The sequence below is a fragment of the Motacilla alba genome, unplaced genomic scaffold, assembly GCF_015832195.1.
Source record: "Motacilla alba alba isolate MOTALB_02 unplaced genomic scaffold, Motacilla_alba_V1.0_pri HiC_scaffold_34, whole genome shotgun sequence".
Classification (NCBI taxonomy): domain Eukaryota; kingdom Metazoa; phylum Chordata; class Aves; order Passeriformes; family Motacillidae; genus Motacilla; species Motacilla alba.
This window is the reverse complement of record NW_024037436.1, coordinates 1134455-1148413: the sequence shown is the minus strand read 5'-3', so window position 1 is coordinate 1148413 and position 13959 is coordinate 1134455. Positions and strand designations below refer to the sequence as shown.

Genomic DNA, 13959 nt, shown 5'->3' with positions numbered 1-13959 from the left:
AATAAAAAAAAAAGGGAAAGAGAAAAAAAAGACAAGGAAAGAGAGAGATGGCAGCGCCTCGTCAGGCACCGGCACCGGGACCAGCCGCACCGCGTGAGGCGCCGCGACCAGGCCGCACCGCCTGAGCCCCCCCCCGCGCCCCTCCCGCGGTCCCCCGCGTTCCCCTCGGCGCCCGGCCCGCTCCCCGAGCCCTCCCCGCGCCCCCCGGAGCCCTCCCGAGCCCCCCGGAGCCCTCCCGCGCCCCCGCCCGGCCCCGCTCGGCCCCGCTCGGCCCCGGGCCGCACCCGCGGCTCCGCCATGGCCGCCGCCCGCGCCGCAAAGAGGCCCCGCCCCCCGCGCGCCGCGGGGTCGCCGCTTCCGCCGCGCGAGGACGGAAGCGACGTCAGGGCGCGGGAGGGCTCGGGGAGGGGGGGGAACCTCGGGGGATCCCAGTGTGTCCCAGTACATCCCAGTATGGTCCCAGTATGGTCCCAGTGCATCCCAGTGCATCCCAGTATGGTCCCAGTGTGCTTCCAGTGCATCCCAGTGCATCCCAGTATATCCCAGTATGGTCCCAGTGCATCCCAGTGTGATCCCAGTACATCCCGGTGCATCCCAGAGCCCCTCCAGTGCCCCCAGTACGGTCCCAGTGCCTCCCAGTGCCTCCCATTCCCTCCCAGTGCCCCCGGCCCATCACTCCAGGCTCTCCAGGGCCGCTCTCGGTGTTTATCCGTATTTATATTTATATCTGTACAGCAGGGGGGGCTTGGGGGTCCCTGGGGGTCTTGTGGGGTCCCTTGGGGGGTCTCGGGGCTCCCTGGGGTCCCTTGGGGGGTCCCTGGGGTCCCTTTGGGGGTCTTGGGGGTCCCTTTTGGGGGGTCCCCCTTGGGGGCGGGGCTGTTCCTGGGCCCCACCCCCGCTCACCCCGGGGCGGTCCCGGGGGCCGGGGTGGTGCCGGTGGCCCCGTAGCTGGCGGGGGGCCCTCCCGGGGGTCCCCCCCCCGCCCCTCCCCCCTCCCCTTCCTCCTCCTCCTCCTCCTCCTCGTCGCTGGCCACGCCCCCCGGCGCCAGTGGCTCCGCCTCCTCGCGCGGAGGCTCCGCCCACGGCTGCGGCTCCCCGGAAGCGAAGACGCCGTAGAAGGCCACGCCCCCGTAGTGCACGAGCGCGGCGATCAGGAACACCCACTGCCACTCCTCGCGCGTCTGAGCCATCGGCGCCCGCCGCGCGCCGCGCCGCCCAATCCGCGCCGGGGAGGGGCGGGGCCCGCCGGGGGCCAATGGGGGAGAGCGCGGGCGAGGGAGGGGGCGTGGCCAAGGGGGAACAAGGGGCGGGGGCAGCGAGGGAAGGGCGGGGCCGAAGCGAGGGGGCGGGGCCAGGCGGGCGGTGAGTGACAGGCGGGCGGTGAGTGACAGGCGGGCGGCACCGCCCCCGAAATTCTGTGTGTCCCCTCCCCCCCCCCCCCCCCCCCCCCCGGTGCCATTGGGTCCCCCCAGGTGACACCGACCCCCCCCCAGTGTCCCTCTGTCCCCCCTTGTCACTCCCTGCCTGCTGCTGTCCCCATCCCCCGCCATTGTCCCCTCACCTTGCGGCAGGTCAGTGTCCCCATTGTCCCCACAGTGTCCCCCCGGTGTCCCCTCACCTGGTGGCAGGTCAGGGCCCCCATTGTCCCCTCAGTGTCCCCTCAGTGTCCCCATTGTCCTCATTGTCCCCCCATTGTCCCCTTGGTGTCCCCAGTGTCCCCTCACCTTGTGGCGGCTCAGTGCCCCCATTGTCCCCCCAGTGTCCCCCCGGTGTCCCCTCACCTTGTGGCGGGTCAGGGCCCCCACGATCAGGGGACACACCATGCCAGACAGTGTCCCCACGCCGTTGCTCAGCCCCATCAGGACACTGGCGTAGCGCGGCGCGATGTCCAGGTGGTTCACGTTGAACCCTGCGGGGGGACAGCACCGTCACCGCGCTGTCCCCAGGTGTCACCGGGGTGTCCCCGGGGTGTCCCCGGTGTCACCACCCCCCCCGGTTTGCCCCGGGCCCACCCGAGATGGCGAAGCCGCTGAAGCCCACGGCCAGCACCAGGAAGGAGATGGCCACGGCGCGCGAGTGCGAGTAGCCCACGACCAGCAGCAGCGTGGCCTCCATGCCGAACCCTGCGGGGACACGGGGACACGGGGACAAGGGGACAAGGACACAGGGACACACTATGGTTATCACATTGTCACAGTGCCACAGTGCCACAGTGTCACAGTGTCACTGTCACAGTGCCGCAGGGTCATTGTCATTGTCACGTTGTGATTGTCACTGTCACAGCGTCGCACTGTCCCCATTGTCACTCGCTGTCATTCACTGTCCCCATTGCCACGCATTGTCACACCCTGTCCCCGTGTCCCCGTGTGTCACTGACCGCCGCAGTGTCACTGTCACACGCTGTCACACAGTGTCACTGTCACACCCTGTCACACAGTGTCACACGCTGTCACACGCTGTCACACAGTGTCACACGCTGTCCCCTGTCACTGACCGCCGCAGTGTCACTGTCACACGTGTCACACGCTGTCACACCCTGTCACACAGTGTCACACAGTGTCACACGCTGTCCCCTGTCACTGACCGCCGCAGTGTCACTGTCACACCCTGTCACACCCTGTCCCCGTGTCCCCGTGTCCCCGTGTGTCACTGACCGCCGCAGTGTCACTGCCACACCCTGTCCCCGTGTCCCCGTGTGTCACTGACCGCCGCAGTGTCACTGTCACACAGTGTCACACGCTGTCACACGCTGTCACACAGTGTCACACAGTGTCACACGCTGTCCCCTGTCACTGACCGCCGCAGTTCATCATCTTGCGCACGTTGGTGGTGGACATGAGGCCGCGCGAGCGCAGGAAGTCGGCGATCTGCCCCCCGATGGGCACCACGATGGTCATCACCAGGTGGGGCAGCGCCGACAGCAAACCCACCTGAAACAGAAATAAATAAAATATTTATAAATAAAATTATTTATTTAAATTTATTTAAATTTATTTATTTATTCAGGTACCACGATGGTCATCACCAGGTGGGGGAGAGCAGAGAGCAAACCCCCCTGAAACAGAGAAATAAATTAATAAATTATTTAAATTTATTTTAATTTATTTATTTATCCAGGCACCGCGGTGGTCATCACCAGGTGGGGCAGGGCAAACCCACCTGCAGAATTTAACATTTAATAAACAACTAAATAAATAAATTATCTTTAATAACTTACCTAAATTCGCTTATTATTATTAAATTCACCGTTGTTATCAAATTTAATTTTGGTTTTTGGGGTGTTCTGTGTGGTTTTTTTGGGCTGTTTTTTGGTGGGATTTTTTGGGTGCTTTTTGGGCTGTTTTTTGGGTGGTTTTTGGATGGTTTTTGGGACATTTTGGGGTGTTTTTTGGGTGGTTTTTGGTCATTTTTGGGGTGCTTTTTGGGCTGTTTTTTGGGTGTTTTTTGGGTCATGTTGTGGTGCTTTTTGGGCTGTTTTTTGGTTTTTTTTGGTGGGATTTTTTGGGTGCTTTTTTGGCTGTTTTTGGGTGTTTTTTGGGTGGTTTCGGGGCTCACCTTGCTGATCTCGAAGCCGAAGACCTCCTCGAAGTAGGCGGGCTGGCTGATGAGCAGCAGGTAGAAGGTCCAGCTGCGGCAGAAGTTGGCCACGATGATGGCGTAGACGGGCATGGAGGTGAAGAACTGCCGCCAGGGCGTGGCCAGCTGCGGGCGGGCGTGGCCGCTGACCCCCGGGACACGCCCGGGACACGCCCGGGACACCCCGGTGCCCATCCCAGTGCCCCTCAATGCTCCCTGTGTCACCCAGTGCCCATCCCAGTGCTCCCAGTCCCTCCCAGTGCCCCCCAGTGCTCCCGCAATGCTCCCTGTGTCACCCAGTGCCCATCCCAGTGCTCCCAGTGACCCCTCCCAGTCCCGTCCCAGTGCTCCCAGTGTCCCCCAGTGCTCCCAGTCCCATCCCAGTGCTCCAAGTGCCCATCCCAGTGCTCCTAGTGCTCATCCCAGTGCTCCCAGTCCCATCCCAGTGCTCCCAGTGCCCCTCAGTGCCCATCCCAGTGCTCCCAGTCCCATCCCAGTGCTCCCAGTCCCCCAGTGCTCCCAGTGCTCCTAGTGCTCCCCAGTGCCCATCCCAGTGCTCCCAGTGCCCCCCAGTGACCCCTCCCAGTACCTCCCAGTGCTCCCAATGCTCCCCCAATGACCCCTCCCAGTGCTCCCCAGTGCTCCCAGTCTGACCAGCAGCGGGTTGCTGCCCACGCTCTCGCCGATGCTCTCCTCGATGTACTTGCGCTCCTCGGGGGAGATCGTGGGGTGCTGGGCCGGGCTCTCGTAGGACACCAGCACCCAGAAGAGGTACCAGAGCACCCCGAAACTGCCTGGGGGGCACCGGGGTCACTGGGGGAACTGGGAGCACTGGGAGGGGTCGGTGGGAGGGGCACCAGAGCACCCCGAAACTGCCTGGGGGGGACAGGGGGTACTGGGGGCACTGGGAGGGGTCTTGGGGGGTCTCAATCTCGGGGGTCCTGGGGGGCTCAGATGGTCCCAGGGGGTCCCAGGGGGTCCCAGGGGGGGCTCTGGGGGGCTAGAGGGGTCCTGGGGACTCAGGGGGTCCCAGAGGGGTCCTGGGGGGCTCAGGGGGTCCCGGGGGAGTCCCAGGGGGGTCCCGGGGGGTCCCGGGGGTCTCACCGTAGACGTAGAACACGGAGCTCCAGCCCGTGTACTGCACCAGGACCCCGGCCAGGGGCATGGCCACCACGGCCCCCGCGTACGAGCCTGGGGGGGAAGGGGGGCGGTCAGCGGGGTCACCCCCAGACCCCCCGGTAGCCTCCCGGTAGCCCCCGGTAGCCCCCCGTACCGCAGAAGGCCGTGGTGGCCAGGCGGCTCCGCTCCAGGGGCGGCGCCCACTTGCTCCAGATGCCGTGACAGGCGGGGTAGGTCACGCCCTGCCGGGAAAAGGGGCGGGGTCAGCGCGGGAAACGCCCACCCGGCCACACCCTGATGGGCAGGGACACACCCAACCCTGGACACGCCCACCCGGCAACACCCTGATGGGCAGGGACACACCCAATCATGGCCACGCCCACCGGGCAACGCCCTGGCCAATGGGAGTGCGGGAATGGCCGCGCCTCAACCTCAGCAAGCGCACAACAAAACCCCCCCAAACACCCCAAAAATGATGAAAAATACCCCAAAATACCCCGAAACCACACCAAGACCATTCAAAACTACCCCCAAACACCCCAAACTACCCAAAACACCGAAAACACACCCAAAACCCGCCCAAAATCCCCGTGTTCACCTCGACCAGGCCCTGCATGACGCGCACAGCGATGACGCAGGCCTCAAACCCCTAAAAACCCCGAAATCCCCCAAAATCCCCCTCAAAACCCCCCCAAAACCATCCAAAAACCAGCCAAAACCACCCAAATTCCCCCAAAACCCCCCGAAACTCCCCGTGTTCACCTCGACCAGGCCCTGCATGACGCGCACGGTGATGACGCAGGCCTCAAACCCCTAAAAACCCCGAAATCCCCCCAAAAACCCCCTCAAAACCATCCAAAAACCATCCAAAACCCAGCCAAAACCTGACAAAACCACCCAAATTCACCCAAAACCCCCAAAACCCCCCGAAAATCCCTGTTTTCACCTCGACCAGGCCCTGCATGACGCGCACTGCGATGACGCAGCCCACGTGGGTGCGCGCGGCCGACGGGATCAGCATGTTCAGCACCGAGGTGGACACGATGGCCAGCCCGAACACCCTGCGGGGACGCTCGGGTGACCCCGGGGACACACCCAGGGCACACCCGCCCCCCCCCCCGGGGCGGCGCTCACCTGTTGGCGGCGAATTTCTGGGCGATGAAGCCGCCGGGGATCTGCGTGACGATGTAGCCCCAGAAGAAGGAGCCGTGGATCATCCCCACGGTCTCGGGGTCCCAGTTGAACTCGGCGCGCTGCGGGGGGACACGGGCAGGGGTGGGCGGGGCGGGGGACACGCCCTGGACACGTGTGTGTCCCCCTCACCTGGCTGTGGCCCCCGCAGACAGCCCAGAGCTGAACCCACAGGTGACCCCACACCTGTCTGTGGGCAGGGGTTGACCCTGCTGACCCCAAACCTGACCCCCAGGTGTCCCCCACCCTCCCAGGTGTCCCCTGTCCCCCCAGGTGTCCCTCACCTGCCCATCGGCGGGGTTGACCATGCTGACCCCATACCTGTCCCCCAGGTGTCCCCAGTCCCCCCAGGTGTCCCTGCCCCCCCAGGTGCCCCTCACCTGCCCGTGGGCGGGGTTGACCATGCTGACCACGGCCACGCCGAGGTTGCAGCGGATGCCGAAGCTGATGCAGAAGCCGATGCCGCAGAGGATGGCGATGCCGTAGCGCCGGGGCAGCCCGCAGAAGGTGCAGTCCAGCACCGGCGGCCGCGCGGCGCCGGGGGCAGCGCCGGGGCCGCCCGCCGAGCTCAGCTCCAGGCTCTCGGCCTCGTCCTGCCGCCGCTCCAGGAGCCTGCGGGCACCGGCGGCCCCCGTGTCCCCTTTACCCCCGCCGCGCCCTCGTGTCCCCCGGGTCCCCCCCGTGTCCCTTTTCCTCTCTGGTGTCCCTTTCCCTCCGTGTCCCCGCCGTGTCCCCGCCGTATCCCCAGGTCCTTTTCCCCCCCGCCATGTCCCCCTGTGCCCCTCTGTACCCCACTCGTGTCCCCCCCCGTGTCCCCGTGTCCCTTTTCCACCGTGTGTCCCCCGTGTTCCCCGTGTCCCCTTTCCCCCGGTCCCCCCGTGTCCCCCTCTCCCCCCCCGTGTCCTCCTGTCCCTTCTCCCCCGCTGTGTCCCCATGTCCCCTCGATGACCTCGTGTCCCTTTCCCCCCTGCATTGTCCCCCTTGTCCCTTTTCCCCCCCCCCCCGTGTCCTCCTTTCCCCCCCCCCGTGTCCCCGTGTCCTCCTGTCCCCCCCCCCCGTGTCCCCGTGTCCCCCCCGTGTCCCCGTGTCCCCCCCGTGTCCCCCCCGCGCTGGCGCTGCCGCGGATTAAAGCCTCCAAATCCCCCGTGGTGGCGGCGCGGCCGGGGCGGGGCGGGGGCCACGCGTGGCACGGACACGCGAGGGGCGGGGGGGACACCCGAGAGCCCCCAAAACCCCCAGGGGAAAAACCGGATCGCCCAAAACCCCCCAGGAACAAACCTGAACCCCACAAATCTCCCTGGAAAAGAACCTGATCCCCCCAAACCCCCCAAGGAAAAAAAATGGACCCCCAAAACCCCCCAGGAAAAAACCTGGCGCCCCCTAAACCCCCCGAAGAAAACGCGTGACACCCCCAGAACCCTCCAGGAAAACACAAAACGCCCCAAAACCCCTCAGAAAAAAACCTGAGCCCCCCCAGAACCCCCGACCCCAAACCCCACCCCTGCGAACCTGACCCCGTCCGAGACCTGGCCCCCCCAGAAACCCCCCCAAAACCCAGGACCCCCCAAACTCCTGGAAAACCTGATCCCCCCGAACCCTCACCCGACCCCAACCCCCCCGGGGCTCTCCTGGTGTCACACAGAGGTGCCAAACCCCCTCCGACACCTGCCCCAGACCCCCCGGGACCCCCAAAATCCCCCCCCGGGGGTCTCACCAGTGCAGGCGGCCCCCAGGACCCCTCCAGGACCCCCCACAAAATCCCCCCCCGGGGGTCTCACTGGTGCAGGCGGCCCCGCCCGGCCCCCGGGACCCCCCCGGGACCCCCAAAATCCCCCCCCGGGGGTCTCACCGGTGCAGGCGGCCCCCAGGACCCCCCCGGGACCCCCAAAATCTCCCCCCCCGGGGTCTCACCGGTGCAGGCGGCCCCGCCCGGCCCCCAGGACCCCCCCGGGACCCCCCAAATCCCCCCCCCGGGGGTCTCACCGGTGCAGGCGGCCCAGCCCGGCGCCCAGCTGCCTCCGGAACTCCTCCCGGTTGAACTCCATCGCCGCCTCAGGGCTCCACCATCACCCCGAGACCCCCGGGACCCCCCCCCCAACCTCCGCCCCCCCCCGGGGGTGCCCCCCCCTCCCTGCCCGCAGCCCCCAGACCCCGCCGCTGGCTCCGGGGCCGCTCCTGGGCGGCTCTGGGCAGCCCCCCCGGCCCCCCCCGCCCCGGCTCAGCCCTAAATCCCCCCCCGATCCCCCCCCCATCCCCCCTGACCCCCCCTGCGTGGGCTGAGCCGCCGGGGGGGCTCCGGGGGGGCCTCGGCCAACGGCAGGCGGCGGATTTGGCTTTTATTGGGGGTTTTTGTACCAAAAAAACCACAAACGGGGGGGTGAGGGGAGCGCGGGGGGGGGGTCCAGGACAATCCCGGGGAGGGCAGGGGGTCCTGGGGAGGGTCCCTGAGTGGCCGGGGGGGGTCAGGACCATCCTGAGAACGGTCTGGGGGCACGGGGGGGGTCCAAGAGAGTTCTGGGGGGGTCCGGGAGGGTCCTGAGGGGATTCAGGAGGGTCCTGGGGGGCACAGAGGTATCCTGAAAAGTCCTGGGGGGGCCCAGGAGGGTCCTGGGGAGGTCCTGGAGAGTCCAGAAGGATCCAGAAGGGTCCTGGGGGACTCCGGAGGGTCCCGGGCGATCCTGAAGGGGTCCCGGGCGATCCTCGGGGGTCCCGGGTGATCCTCGGGGGGTCCCGGGTGATCCTGAGGGGGTCCCGGGCGATCCTCGGGGGGTCCCGGGGGGTTCCCGGCCGGGTTTTGGGGGGGTCTCGGGGGGTCCCTCAGGCGCGCAGCAGCGGCATCGTCACGGTGAGAACCTGCAGGGGGCGCCACGCGCTCAGCGAGGGGGGGGGGGGGGGGGCGTGTCTCCCGCGGGGGGGCGTGTCTCCCGCGAGGGGCGTGTCCCGGGCCGGGCGGGGGGCGTGTCCCGGCCCGCGGTCGCCATGGTTACCTTGGAGCGGCGGTGGAAGCGCGCGCGGCACCGCGCGGGGTCGGCGCGCAGGGGCAGCCCCAGCTCCAGCAGCGCCCCCTGGCGGCCGGGAGGACCCGCGGCAGCGCCCCCTGGCGGCGGCGGCGGGCACAGCAGCAGCCGCTCCTCGCTCAGCCCCAGCCACAGAGACCCCGCCCCCTCCTGGGCGGGGACAGCCTTAGGACACGCCCGCCGAGCCCCCCGACCCCTCCTGGGGCTTTAGGGGACCCCCCCACCATTGTCCCCCAGGACGGTGGGAACCCCTCCGAGCCCAGGCCCCCGTCCCCCCAACCCCTCCCAGTTACCCCCAGTGGCCCCCAGTGCCCCCCAGTTGCCCCCCAGTGGCCCCCAGTGCTCCCCAGTCCCTTCCAGTTGCCCCCCAGTTGCATCTCCTCCCAGTTCCCCCCAGTTGCCCCCAGTACTTCCCCAGTACCCCCCAGCTACCCCCAGTCCCCCCCCAGTTGCTCCCCAGCTTAGTCCCCCCCAGCGACCCCCACTGCTCTCAGTTCCCCCCCAGCTGCCTCCCAGTCCCCCCAGTCCCCCCAATTTCCCCCAGTTGCCCCCCAGTCCCGCCAGTTACCCCCAGTACCTCCCCAGTCCCCCCCAATTCCCCCCCAATTCCCCCCAGTGCCTCCCCAGCTCCTCCCAGTCCCCCCGTTTCCCCCCCCCGCTCGGCGCTCACCGCCTGGGGCAGGTGCACCCGGGCCTGCAGCGCCTGCGGCTCCCGCGCCGAGGGCCGGGCCACGACCACGAACCGGGGGGGCCCTGGGGGGCTGGGGGGGCCGGGGTCAGCCTGGGGGGCTGGGGACACCCTGGGGACACCCTGGGGACACCCCGGGGGGGCTGGGGACACCCTGGGGACACCCCGGGGGTTTTTGGGGAGGGGTGCCGGGGTCCCCGCTCGCTCTGGCAGCGCCTGGAGTCAGGGCCAGGCTCAGCCTGGGGGGTCCCAGGGGGTTTTTGGGGGGCTGGGTCAGTTTTGGGGGGGCTGTGTCGGGCTGGGGGGTCTCACGGGTCCCGAGCAGGTTTTTGGGGAGGGGTCCCCACCCAACCCGGAGGTTTTTGGGGGGGGGTCCCCGCTTACCCTGAGGTTTTTGGGGAGGGGTCCGCGCTCACCGCGGGGGTTTTGGGGGGGGGTCCCCGCTCACCCCGAGGGGTCTGGGGAGGGGTCCCCGGCGAGCTCCTGGATGCGGGGCCGGGCCCTGGCGCGGATGTTCTGCGCCGAGAGGGAGCCCAGGCAGCGCCGGTTCCGCAGCACGCGCCAGCCTGGGGGCACGGGGGGTCAGGGGGGTCAGGGGGGAGTCTCCTGGGGGGGGTCTCGGGGGGGTCCAGCCCCCCCAGCCTCACCGGTGAGCTCCAGCTCCACGCCGTACTTGTCCGACAGCCCCTCCATGGCCACGGTCAGGAAGAACTCCAGGTACAGGGGGTCGGCCTGTGGGGGGGCACAGTCAGAGACCCCAGACCCAAATCACCCCCGTTCCCCACCCTGACCCCCCCAGGAGCCCCCAGACCCAATTTTGCCCCCCCCCCCCAGACCCACCTGCAGGGTCCTGAAGAAGCCCGAGTTCACCACCACGTCGTAGGCTGTGCAGCCCCGGCCTCCTGCGGGGCCACGCCAGATTTGGGGGGTCTGGGGGGGCTCTGGGGGAGGTCAGGGGGGCCTCTGGGGGGAGCAGAAGCAGGGGCGGGGGTCTCGGGGATGGTTTTGGGGGGGGCAGGGGCAGGGAAGAGGGGGCTCGAGGGGCTCTGGGGGGGTTTTGGGGGGTCCCTGACCTCGGTCGAGCTCGGCGTGGGGCTCCCCCAGGCTCATGGGGATGCGGAAGGAGCCCCCGGGGCCGGGGGGGTCGCGCAGGAGCCGCTGCAGCCCCGGGGGGGGCACGGGGGGCGGCGGCGGCACCTCGGGCGAGTGGCAGACGTTGAGGAACACCTTCTGCCCGCCCGCCGCGCGGGTCTTCACGCACAGCCCTGCGGGGGGAGAGCGGAGAGAGGGCTCAGGGGAGACCCCCGAGGGGCCCCGAAAGCCAACGGAGCGGCCGCGCCCCGAAACGCAGCGGGAGCGCCCCGAGATCCATCGGAACCGCCCCAAAATGAGCCCCAAAATCCACCAGAACGGTCCCAAAATGAGCCCCGAAATCCAACAAAAAACCGCCCCAAAATGAGCCCCGAACTCCAAAAGAACCGCCCCAAAAACCACCCGAGCCCCCCCAAATCAACCCCAAATCCCCCGAGCCCCCAAAACCCCCCGAGCCCCCCGTACCCGGCTGCGGGGTCACGGCTCTGGCGGGCCCGGGGCTCGGCGCCTCCTCACACTCCGGGGGGACCTGCGGGAACCGGGGAGGGGCTCGGAACCGGCACCGGCACCGGGCTGGGCACCGGGCTGGGCACCGGGCTCGCAGCCGGCACCGCGCCGCACCTGCAGCAGCAGCCGCCGCAGCGCCGCCGCCTCCTCCTCCTCCGCCTCCAGCTCGGCCGAGAGCAGCGACGGGTCCGCCATGGCCTGCGGGACCGCCCGAGGCAGCCGCGAGCGCCCCGGGACCCCCAAAACTCCCCGGGAACCCCGAAAGGCCCGGGCCGCCCTCACGGCGCTCCCGCCGCGTCTCCAAGGGAACCGGGGCCGCGCCGGCAACTGCCGCTCCGTCTCTATGGTTCCGGTGGCGATGAGGCCACTTCCGCTGCGACTCTATGGTCTTTTTGGGCCCCTCTGGCCATTTCCGCTTTGTCTTTATGGTTTTTGAGCCGCTCTGGCCACTTCCGTTTTGTCTCGGTGGTTTCCTGAGCCGCTCTGGCCGTTTCCGCTCCGTCTCTATGGTTACGGTGCCGCTCTGGCCACTTCCGCTGCGCCTCTATGGTCTCTTCGGGGCGCTCTGGCCATTTCCGCTTAGTCTTTATGGTTTTTTTTGAGCCGCTCTGGCCACTTCCGTTTTGTCTCGGTCGTTCCGGAAGCCGCTCTGGCCCATTTCCTCTTAGCCTTTATGATTTTTGAACCGCTCTGGCCACTTCCGTCGCGTCTCGGTGGTTTCCGGAGCCGCTCTGGCCATTTCCGCTACTTCTCTATGATTTCCAGAGCCGCTCTGGCCACTTCCGCTCCGTTTATATGGTTCCGGTGCCGGTGAGGCCACTTCCGCTGCGCCTCTATGGTCTTTTTGGGCCGCTCTGGCCATTTCCGCTTTGTCTTTATGGTTTTCGGAGCCGATCTGGCCATTTCCGCTCAGTCTCTATGGTTTTTGAGCCGCTCTGGCCCCTTCCGCTTAGTCTCTATGGTATTTGAGCCGCTCTGGCCACTTCCGCCACATCTCGGTGATTCCGGAAGCCGTTCTGACCCATTTCCTTTTAATCTCTATGGTTTCCAGAGCCGCTCTGGCCACTGCCGTCGCGTCTCGGTGGTTTTCTGAGCCGCTCTGGCCTATTCCGCCTCCTCTCGGTGGTTCCGGAAGTCGCTCTGGCCCATTTCCTCTTTGTCTCTATGGTTTTTGAGTCGCTCTGGCCTATTCCGCCGCGTCTCGTTGGTTCCAGAGGCCGCTCTGGCCCATTTCCGCTCCGTCTCTATGGTATCTAAGCCGCTCTGGCCATTTCCTTCGTGTCTCGGTGGTTTCCGGAGCCGCTCTGGCCATTTCCTCTCCTTTTCTATGATTTTCAGAGCCGCTCTGGCCACTTCCGCTCCGTTTATATGGTTCCGGTGCCGGTGAGGCCACTTCCGCTGCGCCTCTATGGTCTTTTTGGGCCGCTCTGCCCATTTCCGCTTTGTCTTTATGGTTTTCGGAGCCGCTCTGGCCATGTCCGCTTAGTCTCTATGGTTTTTGAGCCGCTCTGGCCTATTCCGCCTCGTCTCGTTGGTTCTAGAGGCCGCTCTGGCACATTTCCGCTTAGTCTTTATGGATTTTGAGCCGCTCTGGCCACTTCCGCCACATCTCGGTGATTCCGGAAGCCGTTCTGACCCATTTCCTTTTTATCTCTATGGTTTTTGAGCCGCTCTGGCCACTTCCGCTGCGTCTCGGTGGTTTTCTGAGCCGCTCTGGCCATTTCCGCTTCTTATCTATGATCTCCGGAGAAGCTCTGGCCATTTCCGCTTTGTCTTTATGGTTTTTTGAGCCGATCTGGCCTATTCCGCCACGCCTCGTTGGTTCCAGAGGCCGCTCTGGTCCTTTTCCGCTTTGTCTTTATGGTTTTTGAGCCGCTCTGGCCACTTCCGCCACATCTCGGTGATTCCCAATGCCGTTCTGACCCATTTCCTTTTAATCTCTATGGTTTCCAGAGCCGCTCTGGCCACTTCCGTCGCGTCTCGGTGGTTTTTCTGAGCCGCTATGGCCATTTCCGCTTCTTATCTATGATTTTTCGGAGCCGCTCTGGCCATTTCTGCTTTGTCTTTATGGTTTTTGAGCCGCTCTGGCCGACTTCCGCCGCGTCTCGTTGGTTCTAGAGGCCGCTCTGGCCCATTTCCGCTTAGTCTTTATGGTTTTTGAGCCGCTCTGGCCATTTCCTTCGTGTCTCGGTTGTTTCTTGAGCCGCTCTGGCCATTTCCGCTACTTCTCTATGATTTCCCGAGCCGCTCTGGCCTTTTCCGCTGCGTCTCTATGGTTCCGGTGCCGATGAGGCCACTTCCGCTGCGCCTCTATGGTCTTTTTGGGCCGCTCTGGCCATTTCCGCTTTGTCTTTATGGTTTTTGAGCCGCTCTGGCCATTTCAGCCGCCTCTCGGTGCTTCCGGAAGTCGCTCTGGCCGATTTCCGCTCCGTCTGTATGATTTCCAGAGCCGCTCTGGCCACTTCCGCTGCGTCTCTATGGTATTTTTTGGGCCGCTCTGCCCATTTCCGCTTTGTCTTTATGGTTTTCGTACCGCTCTGGCCATTTCCGCTTAGTCTCTATGGTTTTTGAGCCGCTCTGGCCTATTCCGCCTCGTCTCGTTGGTTCTAGAGGCCGCTCTGGCACATTTCCGCTTATACTTTATGGTTTTTGAGCCGCTCTGGCCATTTCCGCCGCCTTTCGGTGCTTCCGGAAGTCGCTCTCGCCCATTTCCTCTTTGTCTCTATGGTTTTTGAGCCGCTCTGGCCACTTTCGCCGCGTCTCGTTGGT

General features: G+C 66.2%; 3 protein-coding genes across 4 annotated transcripts in view; all 3 read right to left on the bottom strand.

Moving 5' to 3' along the window:
* GTF2H4 (general transcription factor IIH subunit 4) overlaps window positions 1–299 on the bottom strand; it is a 7136-nt gene extending 6837 nt beyond the window's left edge. Inside the window, exon 1 of the mRNA XM_038126297.1 lies at window positions 91–299. Within this exon, the coding sequence (XP_037982225.1) occupies window positions 91–299 (209 nt within the window). The remainder of the gene's footprint in view (window positions 1–90) is intronic.
* Window positions 300–690: 391 nt separating this feature from the next.
* On the bottom strand, window positions 691–8027 carry SLC17A7 (solute carrier family 17 member 7). 2 transcript variants are annotated; one of them, XM_038126347.1, is made up of 12 exons: window positions 7870–8027; window positions 6267–6498; window positions 5830–5948; window positions 5642–5756; window positions 4850–4937; window positions 4681–4767; window positions 4231–4370; window positions 3556–3628; window positions 2798–2930; window positions 2013–2123; window positions 1782–1909; window positions 691–1181 (listed from the first exon to the last, which is right to left on the bottom strand). In XM_038126347.1, the coding sequence occupies exons 1-12, from the start codon at window positions 7929–7931 to the stop codon at window positions 706–708; spliced, it is 1764 nt and encodes a 587-aa protein (XP_037982275.1). In that variant the 5' UTR covers window positions 7932–8027; the 3' UTR covers window positions 691–705. The 2 variants fall into 2 exon arrangements, with proteins under 2 accessions (XP_037982275.1, XP_037982276.1); XM_038126348.1 differs by having other exon boundaries at window positions 885–1181; window positions 3556–3702.
* A 591-nt stretch (window positions 8028–8618) lies between these two features.
* On the bottom strand, window positions 8619–11611 carry PIH1D1 (PIH1 domain containing 1). The gene is made up of 9 exons (XM_038126407.1): window positions 11305–11611; window positions 11149–11212; window positions 10665–10856; window positions 10432–10493; window positions 10239–10323; window positions 10040–10157; window positions 9574–9664; window positions 8874–9053; window positions 8619–8739 (listed from the first exon to the last, which is right to left on the bottom strand). The coding sequence occupies exons 1-9, from the start codon at window positions 11383–11385 to the stop codon at window positions 8704–8706; spliced, it is 909 nt and encodes a 302-aa protein (XP_037982335.1). The 5' UTR covers window positions 11386–11611; the 3' UTR covers window positions 8619–8703.
* Window positions 11612–13959: the final 2348 nt, after the last annotated feature.

Coding starts and splice junctions, on each gene's coding strand:
- PIH1D1 (XM_038126407.1), bottom strand. CDS start 11,385: ATGGCGGACCCGTCGCTGCTCTCGGCCGAGCTGGAGGCGGAGGAGGAG. Junction 10,494..10,664: donor CCACGCCGAGCTCGACCGAG/GTCAGGGACCCC, acceptor GTGGCCCCGCAG/GAGGCCGGGGCTGCACAGCC. Junction 9,665..10,039: donor CCCTCCCCAGACCCCTCGGG/GTGAGCGGGGAC, acceptor CGGCCCCCCCAG/CCCCCCAGGGCCCCCCCGGT.
- SLC17A7 (XM_038126347.1), bottom strand. CDS start 7,931: ATGGAGTTCAACCGGGAGGAGTTCCGGAGGCAGCTGGGCGCCGGGCTG. Junction 2,931..3,555: donor TCGGCTTCGAGATCAGCAAG/GTGAGCCCCGAA, acceptor TTTCTGTTTCAG/GTGGGTTTGCTGTCGGCGCT. Junction 2,124..2,797: donor CAAGATGATGAACTGCGGCG/GTCAGTGACAGG, acceptor GTGTCCCCGCAG/GGTTCGGCATGGAGGCCACG.